Below are 23,919 nucleotides of genomic sequence, written 5' to 3'. Positions count from 1 at the left end.
TCCATGGGCACCCTCCTTTGGTGGCACTGGGCTACATGCATCAAGCTTATGAATTATCCCTGAGATTGTGGGGGTGAGTGAGTTTCTGGAACCGCCTCAGTTCTGGAGATGCTACTTCAACTGCATTGAGTTTAGGAGTTCCAGGTTCACTCAGGGATGTTGAAGTGATAGTGTACAGTAGGATTGCAAGCACTGTTGAATATTCTTGGAGTCTTAAATCACATCTTCAACTGCTGATAGGTGTACTCCCCATTTCAACAACTGTATAATACACAAAAATGTTCTTGCATATTTATCAGTATTACCATAAGAAGTATGCCAACCAAATGGCTATTCTGGGGCTCATGAATTATAATGCTAGCATAATCATTTGTTGAAGTACAACACAGAAACACACGTTAGGGTTTGTTTTAGTTCTGCTGATGGGGTAACTCCACTCATCCTTCGATTAGCTTCACCCCACTTCATCGACGCTGCCCGTGTTATGACTCGCACGGAGGGTCTACATTTATTTTGCTGGCTGGGGTCCAAGTACACGAACAGGCAAGGCTTTTGGAGAAGGGAAAACAACTGCAAACCCGCCAACTTGCCGCACCGGCATGGGTGAGTGCAGGTCGGGGGCCGCTACTCGAAGGGGTGGTGTCACCAGCACTGTGTGGGGTAGGGATGGATGGGGAGGGGAGGGGAGGGGAAAGGGGGGGGGCAGCCGACGTCGGGGCACGCCGGTCCGGCGCGGCAGGATGACAGCGACAACGGTGGTGGGGGCACCGGGAAAAACAGCGCCTGCAAAGAAAATAGTGAAAGGGGAGCATGCGTGGGCTGCCGCATGACTGTAAGATGTAATGGAATAAATTCAGCGTGTGTTAAAATGCCACTAAGGGTAATCCCGCGCACACACACACACACTCTCAGTGTTCGGCATGAATGCCAAACGTGATTGCGAGGGCCAGATTAATTGTGAGTGCAGCTCACCCTCGTCCCCTCCCCCATGTGGCAACAGGCAGGTAACGAGCAGAGGCAAGCGCTGTGCGGTGTGAGAAGCACAGGCTCCTCCAGCTCGGCTCGGAATTAGCATTGTAGGAGGCCCGTTGCTGTAACAATCACTGCCGTGCGCTGTTGGCTCGTCCCTTTCCACCTCCCCCCTCCTCCTCCTCCTCCTCCTCCTCCCCTACCCTCCCCTCCCTCCCAGCGAACTGCGGAGCTCCGCAGCGGCAGCGAACAGCGGCGAGCCGCCCGCGTCGACAAGTGCTTTCATCCCGAGGAACCCCGCTTCCGAAAGCAGGCGACTGATCGCGGAGCCCGGCTTGTGTGCGGATTGAGTTTGCTCCGGACCAGCAGCTCGGAGCATCGGAGGCGCCATTTTCCTCCGTGTGCGGCTCGGAGCTCGGAGCTGAGCCGAGACCGGGCTCCGCTCGCCTCCTGCTCGCTGCTCGAGTTGACAGATCCGAGCATGCCATTTTCAGGACCCTGCGAGCTTTGGGACTAGTTGGGATCGCAGGTTATCGGCGCTGGACATGGGTTAGTAAGTGGCAATAGGCGATTTTTGTTTTCCTTGTGGTTGATTTCAATTATTGTCTAAGAACAACGCAAAAATGTGTACGTGTTCGGTGAGAAGGAGTCGATGGTGCAATTCGGTTGTTTGAAAAAAAAAGTCCGTCTTTTTGGTCGGATTGGAGTGGAGCTAGAGAGCCTCTAGCATCGGATTCCAGCAGCTGCAGTTCTCAGCCTCAACTCATTGTATCTCAGAGCTTTTACGGAGGGTGCAGAGTACTTGGACGCTGCAGAGAGGCAGAGAGAGAGAGAGAGAAATATAAAATACAACCAACCAACTCCAACATGACAGATCTGACATGGTCGACCTTTAAAAGGCAACTGGATTACCGAAGGCGGATTTAGCAAATAAATGAAGTAAACGGTACGCTGGAGGTAGAGGGTTCATTTGACAGGAGCCCGTAACGTTGCTGTTGGACTGATTCGAGGGGATATGAAGCTTATTTTCATGGGATTTTTTTTTTTGTTTGGGGTGAGGGACGGAGGTTAGCAGTACGGTTTAACTTTTTTTTGAGATGCAGTTGTCTTGAAAAAGAGGGCCGTGTGTATTTTAAAACCAAATAAAGGCGCAAAATCGAAGTACAAAATGCGCCCGTTATTTTAATAGTGTATATGCTTATTGAAAATTCACTGGATTGTGGCGTGTTGGGGGGTGGTGGTGGAGGGAGATGGTGCAGGAGTCCTTGTAAGCAGTAAAGGGTTTAGTTGAAACATTTGGACGTCTTGATAGTCTTTTAATAACTGCGATATTTTATTTACCTCAATAATCAATAATTCAAAAGGAATTGGTATTTCAATGCGATTGTAGTATATTTACTTGATGTTTACTGTTAAGATCTACTTTGTATTTTTTTCGTTCTGCAGATTGTAGTGTGTGTTTTATTTGGGAGATCGGATTACTTTGGAGTGACGGGGGACACTGAAAAGTGCTGAATTCCTGCTTTCCATACTCTCTGTGCCTTTCGCATACGTTGGGATGGAACAGAGGGAGGCGGCGTTGGGCTGCAGGCAGAACCCGGCTGATGGGGATTTCAGATCGGCCGGCAGCAGTACCAAGTCTGCAGTCTCTCCTGGAGCTTTGATGCAGTCGTCTGGGAGCCAGATGAACGGGGGAAGGCTGGATCAGGACGACGAGGAGAGTGCCTGTTGTAGCCAGGACTCCAACTCCATCACAGACAGCGATAAATCAATGCAGGGAGATGGCCTGGAGGAACACGAGTTTTCCATCAAGGAGGCGAACTTCACAGAGGGCAGCCTGAAACTCAAGATCCAGACCACCAAACGGCCTAAGAAACCTCCCAAGAACCTGGAGAATTATATCTGCCCTCCGGAGATCAAGATCACAATCAAACAGCCAGGGGAGCAGAAGAGCTGCAGGCCGAGCAAAAGTAACAAGATGTCAAAAGAAGATGAAAAGAAAAAGAAGGTAAGAGGCTCACAACTACTCAACTTCCTTTTGTGTTTACACTCCGCCCTGGCTTGTATTTTGATAGGCGATAAACATGTTTTTACAAGATGCTTGATACCCCCTGTTATGACTGCAGAGGGGGGAAGGCGCAGTGGGAATCAAGTGGCTGCGTTCGCTTTTATATTTGCATTTGATTATTTGGCACGTTTTCTTTCATTGAGATAAACGTCTTTACCAAACACGTGCTTTTTATTAGCTTTTTAAAATCGGTTTACAAATTTACTGATTTCTGTGAACACTGCTAATGCGACTGTCAACATTGGATCTATCATAATTTTGGGAAAAATACCGACGATTAAAATGCACATAAATCTTTTATGAGAAGATGGCAATATCTGCAAGAGCATTCAGTTCGTTCGAAAATGATTTTAAACCGAGCAAACTGAGTATTGTTTCGAATTATAAACAGAGCTTAGAACACAATGTCTAAATGTGTGACAAAGTAAACATGGACATTTCTGGAAGTGACTGCACATCAGAACCTAAGGTACGGCTAGAAAATGGATTATGACATGACTTCCGTCCTCTGGCATGGGAAGAGTCATTAAACTAACATTAGGGTTGAACCGATACCTGTGGTTTGTTATTTTCTACCCATCTCACCCTTTCGGTTTTGTTCTTGTCCAGTTCTGACAGTGTTAGAAATTGGCACCTTTCCAATTGGGGCACTGACTTCAGATACAGCTGGGACAACTAAATTTGAGAGTGCTTTGTGAAATTAATGTTTTTTCTATATCACATTTGCCAATTTGATTCTATACATTTTACTTTTAGTTTGAATTTAATGTATTGTTACTGTTGAGGTGCACACCTGCACATTACATTTTTTTTTACCAGGCACAAGACAGGTCTTTGCTCAGAATGTCTCTTAATAAAAGTTTGTTATAACCTGTTATGAAACTGTTCATAAAGTGACATCAGTTAAGCCTGACATTATTTCTCTAGCGTCTGCCCATCACTGTTCTGTTATCAATGATCAAAGATGCCTGCTGTGTCTATAGTGTAAACAGACAGGCTCTGTTGATTATCTTGGTAATACCTGGAGTGAACCATACCAGAGTCATCCTGGAGTCTTTTATAATTTTACCTTTGAATTTTCGCTGGTTTACTGTGACAGCACACCATTACCATTTACTTATTTTTCTACAGAACAAGGTATCTTGGAAGATAGGTATATCAGTCCACGCGATTTCAGGCAGTTTTGTAAATATTTTATTTGCATTTGTAGTTTTTCTGCATATGATTAATTTACTCTTAATTAATCAGAACTATCTCCTGTGAGGTACAGAATTAGACCTTAAATTCCAAAAGATGTTGAGGAAATCAGAGTTTGAATGGTAATGTTTTTATGGACTGGTAGTGGTTTACTGTATTACTCAGTTTTGCAAAGGATGAAAATAATACTGACCTCCCTAAAGGGCCTGTTCTGTGGTTAAAATGCATTAGTGGTGGGATGCTTAAACATTACGATTCCCAACCGAACAATCTTGTATTGGTCCTTTTAGGATGATAGCACAAGGGAATTGTCAAGTTAGAAAGCATTGTGGTGGTCATAAATGCATGAAGTATATATTGAAAAGAGACCTACTCCTTTAAAAGTGAATGCACAGTGTCCTACCCCACCCCCTCACCAATACTGAATGTTTTACTATCAGGATTGTGTCCTGGCTCATGGTGCAATAGAAGTAATTGGAACCAGTCTGTGCTGGTCAGGGCAGATTGTAAAAATCCAGTTTGTGGCATGTTGGGGAAATGGTTTATAATTTACTCAATGCTGTTTGAAGTCCTTGTGAAGGGTTTTTAATAATTTTGGAAACTTCTTTTAGCATTGCAAGTATTCTAGATGAAAAAAATTAGAAATAAAATACTGGATCATTTTGACAATCTTTTTGGAGTGTTATTAACAAATTCCAAGGAGGATCACAGGAATGGATTTTAATTTCATTGTATCAGTTTCATGTAGTTCATTAGCTTGCAAAAGAAGCAGCTTAATTGCGATTAACTTATTCATCAGGTTTCAAATTGCTATCTTTTGTATTGAGGCATTTATGTCCTTTATCATGTATCTGTGTAGTATATGTTCAGAAACAGATGCTTTCTAATATTGGAATGGAGTTAAGTGGAAAACTCATAAAAATTTGATTGCAGGTATTTCCATTTGTGCTCCTGAAAAATATCTTCTTGATAGGAAGCCAGTGCATCAGTCTTATTTAGGTGGTGATAAGCTTGGACATTGAACATCAGAGCACATTTTTGGCATTTTGGGGCATAACTACTTTTTCCAGTGGAACTAAGTCTAAGATGTTTCAGTTGAAATATATTTGAATTTCATTTTGAAGTCCTTTTGGAAACGTTAGTACCAGATCTGCTGCATGGCTGCCCATAGGACTCTGTGACTGGGCGCGTATAGAAAAGGATGTGGGCAAAAGTGAGCAAGTAGGGTTAGCTCGGATGGACATCTTGGTCAGCTGGGACAGATTCTGTGCTGACTCTTTTTAATCAACTGTCTGGAATTAAGTGAGTCTATGAGAAAGATCAGCGAAGAAAATTTATAAGGACTTTGGATTCAAAATTATGCTTAATCTAGTTGGTAGCGCCTTTCATGGAAGCAGGAATGAATATTTCTTTTGCTTTATCTATAATCTGGATTGTGTCTTTTGTTTACCTCTTTTTCTTTGGCAGTTCCCTCAGGATTGAGGATTACTTGTATCCACTGAAGTTCACTGTATTCTGAGAAGACTAGCGTGGGACCCACAGCTTCTCCCATGGGTGAGATAGGAAGCACAGTGTAGTAGATTGGGAACTGTTCCTCTGACTGTGGATGGGATGCACTTCATAGTAGCTTGGAAACTGTTGGGCTGCTTCTACCATTAATGCTTGGCCTCACTTGTGCCCTGGATAAATGGATGCAAAATTCTTGATACCATATGGAACACTCTTTCTCCAGTTCTTGCAATCATGACCCACAGTGGGGATAACTCAATTTCTCCTGGAAGCTTTGAGACCACTCCTAAACTATGTTGTCACTTGGTGATCTCCTTCCTTGATGGAGCACGAATTAGTGTCTGCTTTGGGATTCAGCCATAGAGCCAACTAGATGATGACATTAGCCTAGAAGATGATATTAACAGTTGTTTGTTTTTCCTGCCAACGGGTTTGGAGGCTTCTGCGGAGACATTGATAGTATCTCTCCACTGAGTTGAGTTATGTGCTGTAGGTAGATAGCCTAAGTCTCAGAAGCAGGGATTGTTGATGCCTGGTACACCACGAGCTTTCAACTAGAATTGAAGTCCTCATCCTCAAATATTTCATATCTTAAGACAGTCAGAAGCACTGCTGGTTTACTGAACATGATGGTGAATTTTATCATCATGTTTTTCCTCATTGTGAAGTAGCATCTGAGATGTGAAAAGTGGTTCATGTTTCATAAATTACTCATAATCTGAGTCTCAAACACCCTTCTTTATCTTTTCTTCCCCTACCCCTCCATTCAGCTACTTTTTGTCATTACGCAGTTTGTAACGAAGTGATTGAAGAATAAGATCAATAAGTGAGCTTCAGTGATGGAGAAATGGACAGTGAATTTAGCAGGCAATAGGGTTTTGGGAAATATAAATTGGTTTCACTCTGACCATTAACTGAAAAATTGTCACCATCGGGGCAGACTGTCAGAGCAATTTTACACAGGACTGAATCACATCACCTCTAATCAGCTTTGGGCTCAAGTGCATCTAGTTTGTTCAGTTTGAGTAACATTTTTTAGAATACTTTTTTATCCATCCTTTGATTTTTGCATAATTCCTTCTTCAGTTGAATGTAGAATCCCCTTATTGACCAGTATTGCCAGACTTGCATTTGTCAGTGCTGGCTCTGAAGAGTGGCACTTGACCAATTATACTTCACTGTATGAGTTCACTATAAGTCACAAAGCTTGAAATCCTCCTGTATTTCTATCTTTAAAGAAGCTCATGAAAACCTAGCTCGATGACCAAGCTTTTCATTCACTACCCCGATATATCTGTAAATGTTTCAGTGTCAAATTTAATTTGATAATAGCTCTCCTGCGAAGAGCCTTAAAAGTCTTTCTTCTTTAAAGGGTCCATGCAAATTGAATTATGGTTGAAAACTACAACCGATCAGGGCTCTGACATTAGAATTGTTGTACACCTTTAACATGCAGAATTCTAGAAGGCTTAATAACTGTCATCTATTATTTGGACTCCAAATCAATATTTTCAATAGCTAGTTTAGGAAGTTCTTTGATATAAAATCATTACCTATTATATATAATAAGTAATTCATTTTCCATTTTCAAAGGTGCAGAGTAATTTTGATATTGGATTTGTTTGTAAGTTTACACTCTATACTTTGCAATGTTTGGGTGAGTAGTCAAGTGAGAATGTCAAAGAAAGTGAAGTACTGTAGCAATGGTAACAGTGTATTTGGGTACAAAGTCATAGATTTAAATCACGGCCTCTCTTTCATGTCACACAAATTCCCTGACGCAGATAAAAATGACATTAGGGACTGGTGACAGAACCGCTAATACTATTCAAAAATAATAAATGGCTTGTAAAATTTAGCAAGGGAGAAAACGTATTGGTCATTTTTGATTGTGAGGAAGTGGTCATTTTAATAAAGGTAGAAACCAAGGAAATGGGAGTACAATTTTAAGAGTTTATAGGTACCAAAATGTTGATTGGGAGGAAAAGATAACATCAGTATTTCATATTTTCTCATGCTCTGTATGTGCATTTTTGATGGAACAACTCACAAGTTGCAGTAATTGGTTATGTGGTAATGTAACTTAAATATGTTATTGATCTCTGATGCTAGACATGTAACATCATTGTAAGTAAACACTTTTGCCCAGTTGCTGTCCATCGATTCAGGAAATTAGAAAAAATGCTTTTTTGACAGGTATGCTTTTACTAAAACATTCTATGTGTTTACACATGGGTTATTTATTGGTCATAAATGTTTATTGTTTTCCCAGTGCTAAGTAATTTGTATTAGGTCAGCTACTTTATTCTCACAAAGCTTTTCTCACTGCATCACACTTGCAGTTGCTGCAAACCGTTGACTTCTATTGATAGTCTAACTTTAAAAAATTGGCCTATGCAAAAACCTCATGTACCTTTTCCTGAATGGGATCAGCAGATACCCAACAATGTTTTAAAAGATCTGTAACTAATGGAAACTAATATTAAAAAATTATTTGCTGGGATTAATATAGATCTAATGTAGAATACCTAGTTGTGTATATGAAAATATGTTTATATAAGGATGTTCTGGCAATAGCAATGTTAAGTTTTGTTATCAAAATATAGAAGAGCTTAATTTTATTAATATACAGTAGGAATGTATGTTCACTTGTATAGTATAGCAGCCATTATTTGCCCTTCATCAGAATTAGTCTGATAGTAATATTACAGACCTGATATATTCTGATCACCTGCAGTGACAAAATAGTTTTACATGATACAAAATAATGTTTTGGCACAGTTCAACCTATTGGGGAAACAAGATTCTTTTTATAATAACCCTACATATTTTTGAGTTCAGAGGTAATGGCAAACCATGCATCAATTTACAATGTCTTTTTCTTGGCTAGCATAGGATACATGTTTTTAATATAGCACTAGATCTCTGTCAGATGGTAAAAGAAATATAGAAGAGACTTTTGGCAAACCTACATGGAATATTGGGAAAAAAAAACAGTGACTAAAATCACTCCAAATACTCAAGAGCACCATTGCACATATTTTAAATTCTTTTACTAACTTGCTGAAATTTTATGTTTTTGTTCTGGTATGGAGCCTTACTTAATGAGTTTGGGATCAAAGAAATATTCACACACAGCTGTATGTCCGATTCATAGTTCTCCAGAGTTTATGGTGGTTATTCTTGGTCTTTGGAATTTTGAGGATTTTGGGAATCAAGAGCCAAATCTATGACTGTCAAGTGAGTCTGCAAAACATGAACCCTTCTTTGAAAATTTACCTCGGACTTTTAATATTTTTTATGGGTTGATAGTTAACAATGGTGATTTTTTTTCAAATGTATTTGAGTTTCAGAATTTTCTTCCACGAAAGACAGTGTGAGAAAGTCTTTTTTTGTTTTTTTATCACAGAGGAAGGCAGTGAAGTTATTGTAGGTACATTGAAATGTGGAATTGAGATTATGATCAGATTTGATCTTATTGAATGGAAGGGCAAGTTTGAGGGTTTAGGTAGTATTTGCTGCTCCTAGTTTATGATGTTTGTATATTTGTACATAATAATACTTAACTGTGTATATTTACTTATTTATAAATTAGCTCCATCACTAGCAAACTCTATTTATTGAAGGTGGAGGGCATTCTTTTTGTCATTACTACGTGGAGCTGGTGTATCTGCAACAGGATTAGATAGGGAATTTGAGGATGTTGATGAAGACAACCAACATATATCCAGATTAAGATGAAGAGAGATTTGCTCATTCCTAAATGCCTGCTGCCCTTATCTTTTAAGTTTGTAAATTTGGGAGGGGCTAATGACCTAACCTTGGTGTTATGTTGCAGTGTATTTTGTAGAATAATACACACCCTGTAGCTATATTGCAACATTAGTGAAGGAATGTTTAAGAAGGTAAATTCAATGCTAATCAAGCAAGCTGTGCTGTCCTATATATAACTGAGCTGCTTGGGTGATTTTGGAGCCTGCACTCTTCCATGTAGTATTATCTCATACTTGAGTCATGTAAATAATGAAAAGATTCAGACTGCTGACATTGAGGGAAAAATCAGAAATGGGAAACCACTGAATATTAAATAGATGTGGTTGGACTATCTCTTTTATATATAGTTAGTGACAGTTGTATCCTATGAGTGCTGTTTTCCACATTGGCTTAGTCCTAGGTTTTGTCTTGATTTACATTTGGGCACAGTTTGCTTTGTTATTCCAAATTAAACTGAACCTTGACATTTCAGAAAATGACTCTATTTCTGAATTTATAATGTAGGGTCACTGATAAAGCAATTAAATATATTGGGCAAGCATCTCTGTCCTGAAGAATTAGTGCAGCGGTGGAGCAGATAAAAGTGGCGAAAAGTGGAGTTCAGGTGAAAATAAGACATTGTTGAATATGGTTATTGTATAGATGAAAATAAGACGTCATCATATATATCTCTTATTGCTGCAGCTATTCGTTCTGTCTTGACTGTGCCTTTTTCTAGTGAGAATAGTTGTTTAACTTTGTATGATACTTTTGCTGTGAGGAATACTGATTTTTGTTTTTGGATATATGGAAGCTTGTATCTATGACTTATGATGGTTGTGTATATACATGGCCAAAGTCCAGCTGGTAAATCTGATACAAGTTTCAGTAGTTGATCTTTGCTTTTGAAGACGTTGGGCTGGAAGGGCATGTTCTACGCTGTTTCTCTAAATATCACCCTGCTGTTGGAGCTATGCAATTAAATGTTATCTAGATAAAGTTATAATATTGACACATTTTGTATAAGGCCCTTGGTTTCACTAGGAGTTGGTGATTTGCACTAAAATGCATATGTATTCTAATGTTATGTTGTCAATATATTTCCAGCACCGTGCTGGTGCTGAAAATGATTCCAGCACATTACAAGTTAGCAAATTATTTGTATATATCATCTATTGTCCTTACTCCATTCTCTTCTGAGAAATGTGGCTCTCTGTTGGAGTATGGTATGGATTGTAGTCATTCATTGGTACATCTGTTTTATTTACCTGGGGAACTTATGTTGAGATGCATTGAGTTCAGTCTCATTCAGTTCTTACACAAGGTTTTCACATGGGTTCTAATAAAGGTTATTGGCTGATAAGAAGGAACAGTAATCCCACCCTGGTATGTATTTTCTCCCTTTCACCCAGTGCCAGAACAGTTCAGAGTTCTTATAGCTGAGTTTATATTCAAACGCAAGTCATGTTTGTTCAATACTGTTTGCTCACCTTTTACCTGGGACTGTACAAATTGTGTGTTCAACTACTGAACCACTAAGGAATTCAGCATCTGATATTGTACTAGGTGTTGATGGTAAAAACAATATCAGGAAAAACAATGTTTACTTTATGTTTTAAAAAGTCACTTAAGAAATTTCAAAAATGAAATTTTGTACTAGAAACAATAATTCAGATGTTGGTTGTTAATGCAAACAACATATTTCACTATGTTTTGATGTATATGTGATAACTAAATCTAAGTTTGAATCTAAAATTTGACGTGATGTCTGGTTTTTAGATCATTTTCCCAGATTCTCTATTCTTCAAGGGTAGGAAAGGCTTTTTTCTTATTGTTTACTGTGTTACAGACTCAGCAACAATAAATATATGAGTTAAGCAGGGGTTTTTATAACAAATAACACATTTATTAAACACTGAAAACAAACCCCCCCCCCCCAAAAGCAAACAAATCACCAACGTAACCGGAAATCAGCTGCTGTGCGGCAGCTTAAACAGTTCTTAAAGCAATGAAGCTTAAACAGTTGTTAAAGCGATGTTGCAAAAACAGTTCTTCAAAGTAGTATTGCAAAAGTTCAAAATGCTCACAGTCCATTTAAGGGAGAGACTTTTTAAGACGATTTAAATTCTCTTTCACGTTGTGTTGCTTCAGTTCCCAAATTGAACTTTTCCCACGAAGAATTTTATGAAGATGGACAAATGAAACGGCTTAAAGGCACTGATCTTTCCTTTACAAAACTGTTCCCAATCCTTTCTGCTATTCACAGGGATTAACACGAGAACAGTCAACGAATTCCTTCCGAATAAGGATCAAACAAGGTTGAACCTGTTTCACTGTCGAAATCGATTCTCCTTGATCTTTTAACTCCCGAACTCCAATCTTCACTCTCCACTGATTCTCTACCAGCAGTGTTATAAAGAAACTGCTGGCAATGACCTTTTAAACTTTAGGCATTAGATAAAACTTCATCTTTCAACTAAACTGTGTCATACCATTAAATCACGCAGTGGCATGAAGTCAACATGGCAAATCCAGCCACGAACTGCTCCTCCTCACAGGGAGGGGTCCTCCTTTTATACCCTGGGAAAAAAACACACACACCCTGTCACATGACCTCTACTGGCGGGAAAATGATGCCACTCCACCATCACAAGACCATTACCTCAAGTCCAGTATAGCTTCAACCCCAGTCACGTGACAAGGGTACATAACAACTGAAATGTTAATTTTTTTTGATTCCTACAGTCAGTCAGCAAGGAGTGAAACCTTTTATTTGTCCTCTAAGTTATCATAATTCTCATCTCCCAATTCTTGTCATCTGTTATCAATTTTAGTGATTTTGTTATGAAATTGTAGTTTAAATGCAATTTTAGTTTAAAATAATTTGCAGGGCTCTTGTCTGTCCTTCAAGTACTTTATTGGGTTGTTAACATTTTCTCTCTGTCAATGAAAATATGTGACAGGATGCAAAGATGTGCGCAATAAGTTGATTTTCTGAACTTTGAGTCACCAAAATGTTGTACCTGACTCTGAAACATTCCATCACAAGGATTTAACAGTTAAACAACTGTGCTGGATGATAAGTTATATCCCAAATTTTGTTGCTTCTTTCAGTAGAACCCTGAAACAGGAATGGAATAATTATCACTATATTTTTAAGGCAGGCATTTAGATCTGTTGTATGGTCCTGCAGAATCAGTTAATGAATTGCTCTTTTGTTATTATATAATATTCAAAATACTGACAAGGTGTTTACAATATTTTTCAAGTCATAAGCGGCTTTGCTGGTTGTTTGACAAGAGATGCTATAGCTACTTTTTTGGTTTAAATTGGATACAAGGCTTTTTACTTTTGATTCTGAGAGTATGACTAGTGTAGTGAGGTGTTTAAAAGATTTCATTGATACCAGTATCAAACTGGGTAAAAAAAAATAGATACTGGAAGATTGGTTTTTGCTTACTGTGGGGAAAATGCAGTGGAGAACTTGCTGATTGCATACACAGAGAAATTATTCGGATTTTGCTGCAGAATTCGAAGAAGAGATATCCTTGAATGTTATCTTCTGTTTTTTTAACACAAGGAGTCTTGTGATCTTTGTTGGAACAAGTGATAAGTGCTCAATGCTGCCTTGGCTTTTGAATACAGGATTGGCCAAAGACTGATGCTACATAGTACAGTTATTGATGAATATCTCAGAGATCTTTTCTGAGATATGGAAAATGATCCATGTTTTCTAGTGTGTCTGATTATATTTTGATTTTTGGGGCAGTGTTGAGTGGTGGGGGAAGGTCATTGAGAATGTTTTTGTTCTGGATTTTTGGCATTTCAAAAACTCATCCTTTCAAAGGCTTGAAGTAAAGGAGTCAGCAGCAGCTTTGAATTTGGTCTCTAAATGAGAAAATAAGCTGGTGTCATCAGCTGAACATAATTTCAAGTTCTTGGTTCTAGAGTGGTGTTGCTGAAGGTTGGGTTGGACAGTTTATTACTTGTCAGTACGTTAACTCACATGTTGGAGATTAGGTGTCTCACTTCTGTGAAGAGGATTGAGAGAAAAGTTGCTGCAAAGTCACAGTCTTTTTTGACCAAAGTTGTTGCTGGGTTTGGGTATGTGCTAGGTCTGTTGATTAGGGTTACAGCTTGCATGTCATTATGTAGTTTATGCAGTTCTGAATAAGAATGGCATGGGACTGAGGATGGTAATGTTTCAAGTAGTTGCAAAAGAGTAAGAGGACAGTTTGGTGATACTGGATTCCCATATATCACAAAGTGTGGGAGGAAGAATAATTCTTAAAGGATACATGAGAAAGAAAACATAGATGCAGTGGCTGCCTTATATGCATGTCTGTAGTATATAGAAGTTGGAAAGATTAAGACCTTATACCTGAAGTTGTTTTGACTCTTATTTCCACTGGACAGGATACCTTGGAAGTTAGAAAACCCTTAAAAGCTTGGTTTTATATTTTTCAGGTTTAAAACTGAAAATGCGAAGTTCCAGAGTGCAGTAAATTATGGGAAATTATCTTCTCTAATTGCTTTACTTGTTTTGAGAGTTATTACAAAATGGAAAGCATAGAGCTGGGAACTGAACCATGAATTTGTTTTGTTCCCCTTGAACAATTGGTAACAGAGCAGTGTAATTCTTCAGAAATAAATAAATCGTTTTCTTTCTCTTTTGTACTTCTGTTCAATCTAACTGTGCTCATAATTGTGTTTTAGTATAGCTTTGTTACCATATTAATTTTCTGCTATGAACTTGTTAATGAGAATAATGTGAAGACAAGTGTTATCTCCTTGACTGGAATGTGCTAAATTATTCATGCCTCATGAACTGCAGGCTTAATAAGCAGTTTTGCATGCAGATTCTTTAAGTAGTTGAGGCTTATACAGTGCATGCTGTTGACATATGCTATATTACATGTGTCAAAGTTGGGAATTAAAAATGTAAGCACCAACATTTTGTTATACTCACAGAATGTCATGGAGGTCCACTTTTTGTATGCCAGTATTGTGGTCACTTGAAGTGTGAGTTGGTGTAATCCAGTTTGCTTACTCCTTGTCCCTTGCCATATGTTAAATGGGTCATTGCAGAATATACAGTTTCCTTATGCCTTGTTTCTTAAACCATATTAATGACTTTTTTGTGAGAGCAGCTGAAACTTTTCTATATAATACACAGCTGTGTATCTTGAGTTACGAGCGAGAAAATCATTGTTTTGAAAATATTAGAATGCGTCTTCTGAAATATTTCAAGATAACCAAAGCAGACATAACCCTAATGCAGGGTCTTGACTCAAACCCTTTCTGAATCCACAGATACTGCTCTTCCAATTTCCTGTTTTGTATAACCAAAGCTATTTTGCTTATGCCTGCATCATCGTGAATAAATACCTCATGGTTGTTCCACCAGATTCTTTCACAGCCAATTCTGACAGAGTTTTAAAAATTACACTTTAGATTTTACTTAATGTGCAAGCACATTTTCTTGAAAGATTGTACTACCCAGGGCCAAGCTGCTAAGATGGAGTAGTGAAGAGGGACCAGGTTTAAGAAGAGGAAGAGGGAGAGTGAACTGGGACCAGGTTTGAGTTGGGCTGGTTGAATCAGATTGGTAATTGGGTGAGTAGCCGAGGAGTACAGGGGTAGATTGGGCAATCAAGTCAGTGCTAATGGAGATTGGTCTGCCATTGGAGATGATAGAGTACTGGACAATGGACGTTGGCCTTTGGAATTGTTGAGAAAATTCTGTGAGTGAGGGTACACTTTGTGGGAGGATTAGGGGCTTGGGTAGAAATCAATGGGAAGGCATGTTGGATGCTAAGACAACCATTGGAGTTAGTTGGGGGGAGAAGGATGGTTGAGGGAAGTCACAGGCCAACTGCGATGTTGGGTTTTAGGCTGTCGGTGGATCAGGAGAGGAATTTTTACCACTGTTTTACACTGTTGTCTGAAGAGCTGGTTGGTCTGTGAATAACCAACAATGGTCTTCTCTGGTGTAATGTGGGTTAAATTTATGTCTCTCCAAAAGGAGCATTGCTCAGGGCATGAGGTCATTTGATATATGTTTAATAGAAAATCATGTCAGAAGTGCAAATGTGACTCATGCTTGGAAGTACTGGGCTGAATTTCAGGAGAGAAGCATGCATTCTTAATTGCATAGTATTTAAGTAAACCACAATGCATAATTTAATCCTGAGGGCATGTTGCAGAATGTCTTGCCAAGTGTTTCACCCAGTGACATATTCGTTTTTATATATGTACTACCATGTATCACAAACTTTCAATAACATAAACTGAATTCTTGCATTTTCTTAACAATTCCCACTCTGCCCAGTGGACTCCATTCTCACATTTGTCAATCCCATGGTTAAAATCTCCACTGACTGGCTGCCCACTGCTAACCTCCAGCATTCACAGTTACAGCTACAAAATAATTTAGGTCTCTTCATCAGTATCTGCATAAAGTTCACTATTCCAGAAATACCCCTTTCTTGATGATTTCCACCAACTAATTTGCCCCATTTATATCTATTTATAGGTGACTTCACATCACTTGTAAATGTTTCAATACTTTTTGATCTTGGCCAACCATATGTCCACACATACTCTTTGCTGGTTTAATATTGGATTAGTGTTTATTCGTTCACTTTTGCTTCTGGGTAGAAGGTTGACAGTTCAGGCAGCACTCGAAGAATTGAGCACAAAATGTAGGCTGACACTGTAGTGTCAAACTGAGGCAGCTGTACAATATCAAAACTGAAGGCTTTCATATACAATCGAGTTCAACCATATCACCATTTATAAGCTGGGCAATTATTAACATGAATTTTGATATATTCTTGAGTATCAATCCAGTATCATTGTCAACTGTGGATGACTGATCTTAGGAGCGAAAAATCAGAAATCCTGTGGTGTAGATAACATTGAAGATTGAGAATATTGTAAGAAGTTGATTTAAATACTCATTAGTTGTAAAGTAAATTTACCAATCTGGCAAAAAACACCAACTGACATGATTTTGAAGTAGTTAGAAACCTTAGATTATAAATGTTTGGTGATTGGTTTCGTGTCATCATTCCCTTGTTTCTCATTGTAGTACATTGAATGTTGGCTTGTAATGTGGGTACAGGGTGCAGTTTGGAGAATTACTTTATATGGTGAAGTTCATAGACATTGCACCAGTAACATGAGTCAGTTAATATCGTGGGATGTTTAATTAACATTTGTCATTCAGTAAATGACATGCAAGAAAAAAGAAAAGGCTGTTCACATATCCAGCTAAAATTATTAGAGTTGTAAGCAAAATAAATATTATAGGTATTTCCTACTCTTATCTATATTTGCCCCTTGAGTATGCACTGTAAATGAAACATAATGCCGAATGTGATTGCAATGGTCGAGTGGGTTCAAGGCCTGGAGGTTCAGGTCTCAGGCCAACCTGAGGAAAGGGCTATATGACATAATTCCACTTCTGTACCTTTTCTTCATTATCATTGCATTTACAGTGGTCTAAAAATCTACCTGGCCCTTGAATCTACTTACTGTCTTGGAATCCACAGCTCTTTGGGGCAGAGAATACCAAAGATTTTCACTCTCCGAGAGAAGAAATCCTTATGTATCCCAATGCCAATGTGGCTTCCTTTATTCTGAGTCTTATCCTATCTCTGAATACTCATATGTTCCTTAGTTATTGTTTTTGGTGGTCTGCTTATATTGCTATTTCCCCAGCATTCAACACTGTTCATTTACTTCGCTTCTTTAACTTTTTACTATGATTGCCTCTACCAATTTTCGCATCTGCTCATACATCCCATCTTTAGAAATGCTCATTCAATTGTTGTCACTTATAATGTGGCACATTTAAATTTTGGTCAGCCTTCAAAGTTCATTTTTTCCCCGTATTTTAATGCACAGGAGTACATTCAGCCAGAGACTCATTCCACTGAGATGTAACACTGAGCGTCATAGGAAGTCATTCCTGCCTGTGGCCATCAAACTTTACAACTCCTCCCTCAGAGCGTCAGACAACCTGAGCCAATAGGCTGATCCTGGACTTAGTTCCACTTGGCATGATTAACTTATTATTATTTAATTATTTATGGTTTTATACTGCTATATTTCTACACTATTCTTGGTTGGTGCGGCTGTAATGAAACCCAGTTTCCTTCGGGATCAATGAAGTATGTCTGTCTGTCTGTCTGTTATAGCCTTCATTTTGATGGTATTCTCTATTCCTGGTATTGGTGTGCATCCATTACTTCCTCCTGTGTTGGAATACCATCTGCCATTCACAGGGTTAGGATTCTACTGAGTTCTACTTGGAGTTGTAGAGTCATAGAACACAACAGGACCTTTGCCAGTCTAGTCCATACTGGACTATTAACCTGTCTAGTCTCGTTGATCTGCACCTGGACCATCAGTCCTTCATATCCTTTCCCATGTACCTATCCCAGTTTCTCTTAAATGTTGAAATCAAGCTCACATGCACCACTTACACTAGCAACTTGTTGCATACTCTCACCTCCGTCTGAGTGAAGAAGTTCCCCCTCACGTTTTCCTTAAACATTTCATCTTTCACCCTTGACTCATGACATCTAAACCTCCGTGGAAAAGGCCTACTTGCATTTACCCTATTTGTACTCTCATAATTTTGTACTATACGTTCTTGCATAAGTTATTGATTTTTTTCCTCTTTTAGTTTCTATACCTTCATCAATATTTTTAATATTTAACTTTGATAAATGGCATAGCCATTACAATATTTGGCTAGTTAGAATTATCACCACCGATCAGTACCTGTTTGTTTCTTCTTTTTCCCTTTACTTTGGAAATAACCATGTGATAACACAGATTGTCAAACTCTTATGAAATTAAAACCTGTAATGTGTAAGATCAGAGTTAGAGAGATGCAACAAGAAAACGGGTACTTCTGCTCACCAAGTTTAGGTTAACCTCAAAGCATCCATTCACACTTCGTTTAGGCTCTCCATATTTCCATTAACTATACTCTGGATTCTACCACTCACTGACACACTAGGAGCAATTTCCAATTAATCTCCCAACCCACATGCCTTTGGGATATGGGAGGAAACTGGAGTGCCCAGAGGATACATTTGTGATCTTTGGGCAAACGTGTAAACTCCGTATAGACATGGTCAGAGATCAGGATGAAACCCGGGTATCCGGAGTTTGGGGGCCAGTGATCCTATCAGCTGCACAACTGTGCTGCCCGTTGGTAAATTTTACATCAGTTAATTGTGCATCAGTGGATAGAAGACTTCACTCTGGAAGTTCTAGACAGAAGTTCCTCTTTAGTGGCTTGCACACAGAAATCATGCAGTCTAGTATAGAACTGTAGGTGTATTGCACTATTGGAGTGCTGATTTTTAAACTGATAAGATGTCTGCTTCTCAGGTGGGCAATAAAGGGACATGTTGAACAGCAGTGGAATTATTTTCTATGGCAAGTTTTTATTTCTCATTCAAACACATTATTGAGTTATTATCTTTTCCCATAGACTTTTGACAGTGTCATCATAATAAAAGTTATAGATATGAGGGGCTTTCTGGAATAGATGTGGAAGAAGAAATCTTCCTCTTAGCAGACATGGGTCTCTGTAGGCTTTGAATTACTAATGTCTTTGTTGCATCCATTTATTCAACTCTGTTTCAAAGGTACCCATTATTTAAAGTGTGGCATGGTGGCAAAGCAGTTATTGCTGCTGTGTCACAGCTCCAGAACTCTAGCTTCAATCTGGGTCTTCTCTGTTCTGCATAGTCAGGCCCATGTTCTCCCAGCAGATGAGCAAGTTTCTATTGGGAGTTCTGGTTTCCTCCCACACCTCAAAAATGTGCTGGTTGATTAGTTGGCTACTGTAAATTACCCCACGTGTAAGCAGGTGGCAATAACAATGAAAAGGGAATTGATGGACGTGTGTGAGAATAAATTGCAGAGACATGGAGGGGGAATAGGACAGATGGGATTATTCTGCTGGGAGATGACATGGACCTGATGGTGTTAACTGGCTTCCGCCTGTTCTATAATAAGAGAGCCTAGTTGGGAAAATATAGTATACATCCTGAGCTTCTCAAGTTGTTACAAAAGCAGAAATTTCTGCAAATACTAGTATGTTGTGCAACAACTGTGCTATGAAAAACTGCTTCTATTTCAGATCAGTGACATTTCTTCAGAATGTTATGAAGGGTTAGTGATCTGAAACGTTAATTCTAGTCTGTTCTCGTTCGGAGCTGTCTGACCTGATGAGTATTTCTAGCAGTTTTGATTAAATTCTTTCTTGGTGAGATTTGTATAATTGTTATTTTAATGAATGCAGCATCAAATGTACCATATGTGGGTGCATAATTTTTAAAACTCAATTTAATGTGTCTTTTAAAAAGTAACTTCTATTAACCATGTAAGACAGATGCTTTTTAATAGAGAAATTCTCAGTCCTGGCTCCTAATGTGTTAAACAATTTTATTGAAAAAAGAAAATACAAAGAATTTGACTGTGTTGGTATGTTATTGAGGTAACATTGAATAAAATAGGCTGTGAATATAGTTATAAATCCAGGAGGTGAATTCTCAAGTCAATTCAAGTCTACTCTTTAAAATCTAAATTCTATGACTTTAAAAATTCTTCAGTGTACTGATGTGATAAATTGATCTGCATAGATGGCATGCAAATCAAAGCTTTTCACTGGACTGTATATGTGCCAGTAAACCAAATTATTGACTTTAGTTGTTCTGTATGGGATCCAAATGTAGCCAGCATTTGTATGGATCTCAATAGTTAAGGTGATTTACTTTATCTGCATTTGGGATGAATGATAATGTAAAAAGGTGAAGCAGATGTCTGGACATTGCCTCAAACTTCCAGTTTCATAAAGATGCTTTGAAGACTTTTAATGAGTCAGCATGTTATTATTAATTATGGATTGAATTATTTACTTTATACAGAGCTGTACTTCTATCAAGGCACTGCTATCACTTGTAGCTGGGATACATACCAGTGCTGAACCCTAACTGCCAGCAAAGAACTTTTTGTTGTGTTAGCAGAGGTGCAGAGCCAGCAGCAGCAGTTACCTATTGTCATTTTCATTTGCTTAAAAACCAGTTAAGAGTTAACTCACCTGATCAGTTGAAAGCAGCTTGCATACACCTTGCTCAATCATACCTCCAGGAATTGTAAGTTACAATAGTTTATATGGTATTTATTTTGGTTAGATGGTTGGAATGAGTGTTTTTGCTGTGTACTGGAAGGAAATCTGAAGAGGTAACTGACAGTTGTAAAAAAGGATTATGCTGCTGATTGTCCATCAAACACAACTGCTGGCAAATTACCAAATGGAAAAAGCCAATGTCCAGAACATGAGTTTTATAATGAAGTGTTGCACTTGTGTGGTATCTTAAACATTTACATTGCGCACTAGATTTGGAGAACCTAGCAGATTTGCTTGGCTGTTTGTTGTGGCTGATCATATGAGAGCTAACTTTGGAAATGAGTCAATCTCAAAACTTTCAGCAATATAAAAGCAGCTGAAGAATGCCAAATAACTGACTTGATTAGGGCAGCATGCTAGCATAGTGGTTAGCACAATGTTTTACAGCACTGGTGACCTGGGTTCAATTCCTGCTGCTGCCTGCAAGGAGGTTGTATGTTCTCCCCACCTGGTTTCCATCGGGTGCTTTAGTTTCCTCCCACAGTCCAAAGGCAGGTTAATTGGTGATTGTAAATTGTCCTGTGATTAAACTCGGATTAAATCGGGAGATTGTAGGGCCTATTCCACACTGTATCTCAATCAGTGAATCAATCAGTAAATAAATTTATTTTATGTAGAAAGGAGGAGCCACTGTGAGTTTCTCAATGTGAACCATACTGAAAAGAATAATGAGATATTTAAGAAAAGAGGCTTTCTGAGCAGAGTGGTGAATGGTTGGCTGGATTGATCCAAATAATCCTTCCTGTTTCTAAAATAAAATAAAATTTCTTTTGCCTTGCTCTTCAAGGAATTTGATAAATAATATCCTGTGCATTTTTATATTAGTTTTATATTTAAATAATGTAAATATTGAGAAAAGTACATATTTGTTACTCTCATCATATTGAAGAGAGGTTAGTTTTTATCATACTGTCCGAATCCTTGGAGGAAGATTGGCTTTATTCTCCTTTCTGAGCATCGCCAGCTTACTAAGGTGTCAGAGGTAGCAGCTGTTTTAGCAGCTGCAGAGGGGTGCTTTTCCTCAATTGAAACTCATGTGCCAGACTTCTAGTCTCCAAAAACCTTAGGAGCTTGCTAATGATGTGGAGATATAACTTTGTCACATTTGCCACAGAATAGCATCTGGTAAGAAAAACACATTGCTAGAAATGTTTCTTTGAAAGCCAATGACACAGATTCCATTTGTCCATAAGCATTTTTTTTTAGAATTCTGTGAATAAATTGGCTTAGTTACTGTTGATTAATACCATTTTATAATTTGTTGTTAACTTGGACACCAAAAGTAAAGGTTAATCACATGTATGTGACTTCTCTTTTGCCCTGTGTATTCATTAGATACCATCTTTAACATGTTTAACATGTCCACCTCCTTACTGAAAGCACTTGTGCAACTACAATTCAGCTGATGCTATGTAGCACTTTAGAGGCTCTGTCATTTATTGTTGAGCCTTGATACTGATTTGTGGCAGGATTTCAATCAATGACTACTGTTAAGCGTCCTTTCAAGCTATGCTTAGACTTGGATATCTCGAGAAATGGAAGTTTTGGGGTATCTTTTTGTTTAAAACATAGGAACAATTGAATATTCACCTCTGAAGTCTACCCTACCATTCTGCTAGATCTATGTTGATCTTTGCCTCATTTCTGTTTAACTGTATTTCCTTCATGTTCCTTGATGTATTTATTTGAGATAAAATGTTGCTTTACTTCTTTAATTTCATCTAGTAACTGCAACAATGGTAAAAGACCTCAAATTTCTGTTAAGAGTTGTATGAAATAACACTCCTGATTTCAGTTCTGTGTAGCTGAGCTTTACACTTGTACTACATCTGAGAATGCTGAATTGTTATCGTTTTATTCATCCCAAAGTCTGAATACTCACCGTATTGTGCTTAAAATGAGACACCCAATCGGCATGCCCACTGTGATGGAAAGCTGGTGTTCCCAAGGCAAAGAGACAAGTTATCTTGTTGTCACAGTCTTCAACGTGGAGTGAACCCCAAGGCAATATAGAGCGGCTGTCTGGGTGGGCTGATATTAGTTGAGTGGTAAGGGCACTGAGATGTGTGATTTAAGGTGCATGTTGGTCACTAGTGTGTATGCACTATTGGGGACAGGAGCAGATGTGCTTCTATAATCTCTCATTATTTCTTCTTGGAATTGACATCAGGTGATGCCTTCTTTCCATTTTTTTTGGTTCTCATTATTGAGGACATCTTCAAAATACATTGGCTCAAGAAGGCATCATCCATCATTAAGGACCTTCACCCTCCAGGACATGCCATTACTACCATTAGGGAGGAGTTACAGGAGCCTGAAGACCCATACTCGATGTTTTAGGAACAGCTTCCCCTCCACCATCAGATTTCCTGAACAGCTCATGAATACAATTTAGCTCTCTTTACGCACAAACATTTTCATATTTCTTATTGCAATCTATAGTATTTTTTTATGCATTGCTCTGTACTCCAGCTGCAAAGCAACACATTTCACGATGTATGTCAGTGCTGATAAACATGATTCTGATTGGGATAGCTCCCTCTAATCTGGTGATTTCTTTGTGGATAACGAGCTCAGCCTAGAGAGCTTTGCAGTGGAACAAAGTGACGGGAACATCAGCTTTCAAAGTTCAAAGTACATCTATTATCAAAGTATGTGTGCCATATACAACCTTGAGATTCAGCTTACTGCAGGCAGCCACAAAACAAAGAAACACAATCGGTTTCATGAAAATCCCCACACCACAAAGACAGTCAAACATCTAATGTGTGGAAAAATGAACAAATCGTGCAAACAATAAAAAAGTAAACAAATAATACAAAAGATGTGAACTCCAGAGTCACCAAAAGTGAGTTCACAACCACTGAGCCAGTTCAGCCCTGAGGTGAGTGCAGCTGGTCAGGACTTTTGCATCTCACACCTGATGGTTAGCAAAAGGAGAGGGAGACGGGTCAGATGCAGGCAGACATTATGGGTTCAGGTAGGGTAGTGGTCACCAACCTTTTTAAGCCCAAGATCCACTACCTCAGTGAAAGGTGAGATCGACTCCAAATTGATTAGCCACACGCATGTGCACTGGGGCAGAAAAGATTGGAAGTAAAACCCCGCAACCCGGAAGTAGAAATAATGCATAAGCACCAGGGGTACCCACCCTTTTTTTGCACCGTGGACTGGTTTAATATTGACAATATTCTTGCGGACTGGC

The 23,919-nt window shown here is 38.8% G+C and overlaps 1 protein-coding gene across 3 annotated transcripts in view; it reads left to right on the top strand.

The window, feature by feature from the left end:
- Window positions 1-917: 917 nt before the first annotated feature.
- Window positions 918-23,919, top strand: part of setbp1 (SET binding protein 1) — a 272,599-nt gene continuing 249,597 nt past the window's right edge. The window contains exons 1-2 of one of the 3 annotated variants that reach the window (XM_059989489.1): window positions 918-1,518; window positions 2,416-2,977. In XM_059989489.1, coding sequence (XP_059845472.1) covers window positions 2,528-2,977 — 450 coding nt within the window. In that variant the 5' untranslated portion in view covers window positions 918-1,518; window positions 2,416-2,527. The other 2 variants (XM_059989490.1, XM_059989491.1) reach the window with 2 other exon arrangements.

Source organism: Hypanus sabinus, chromosome 14 (assembly GCF_030144855.1).
Source record: "Hypanus sabinus isolate sHypSab1 chromosome 14, sHypSab1.hap1, whole genome shotgun sequence".
Lineage (NCBI taxonomy): Eukaryota > Metazoa > Chordata > Chondrichthyes > Myliobatiformes > Dasyatidae > Hypanus > Hypanus sabinus.
The sequence above is the reverse complement of the archived record's forward strand: the minus strand, read 5'-3'. Positions and strand labels throughout refer to the sequence as shown.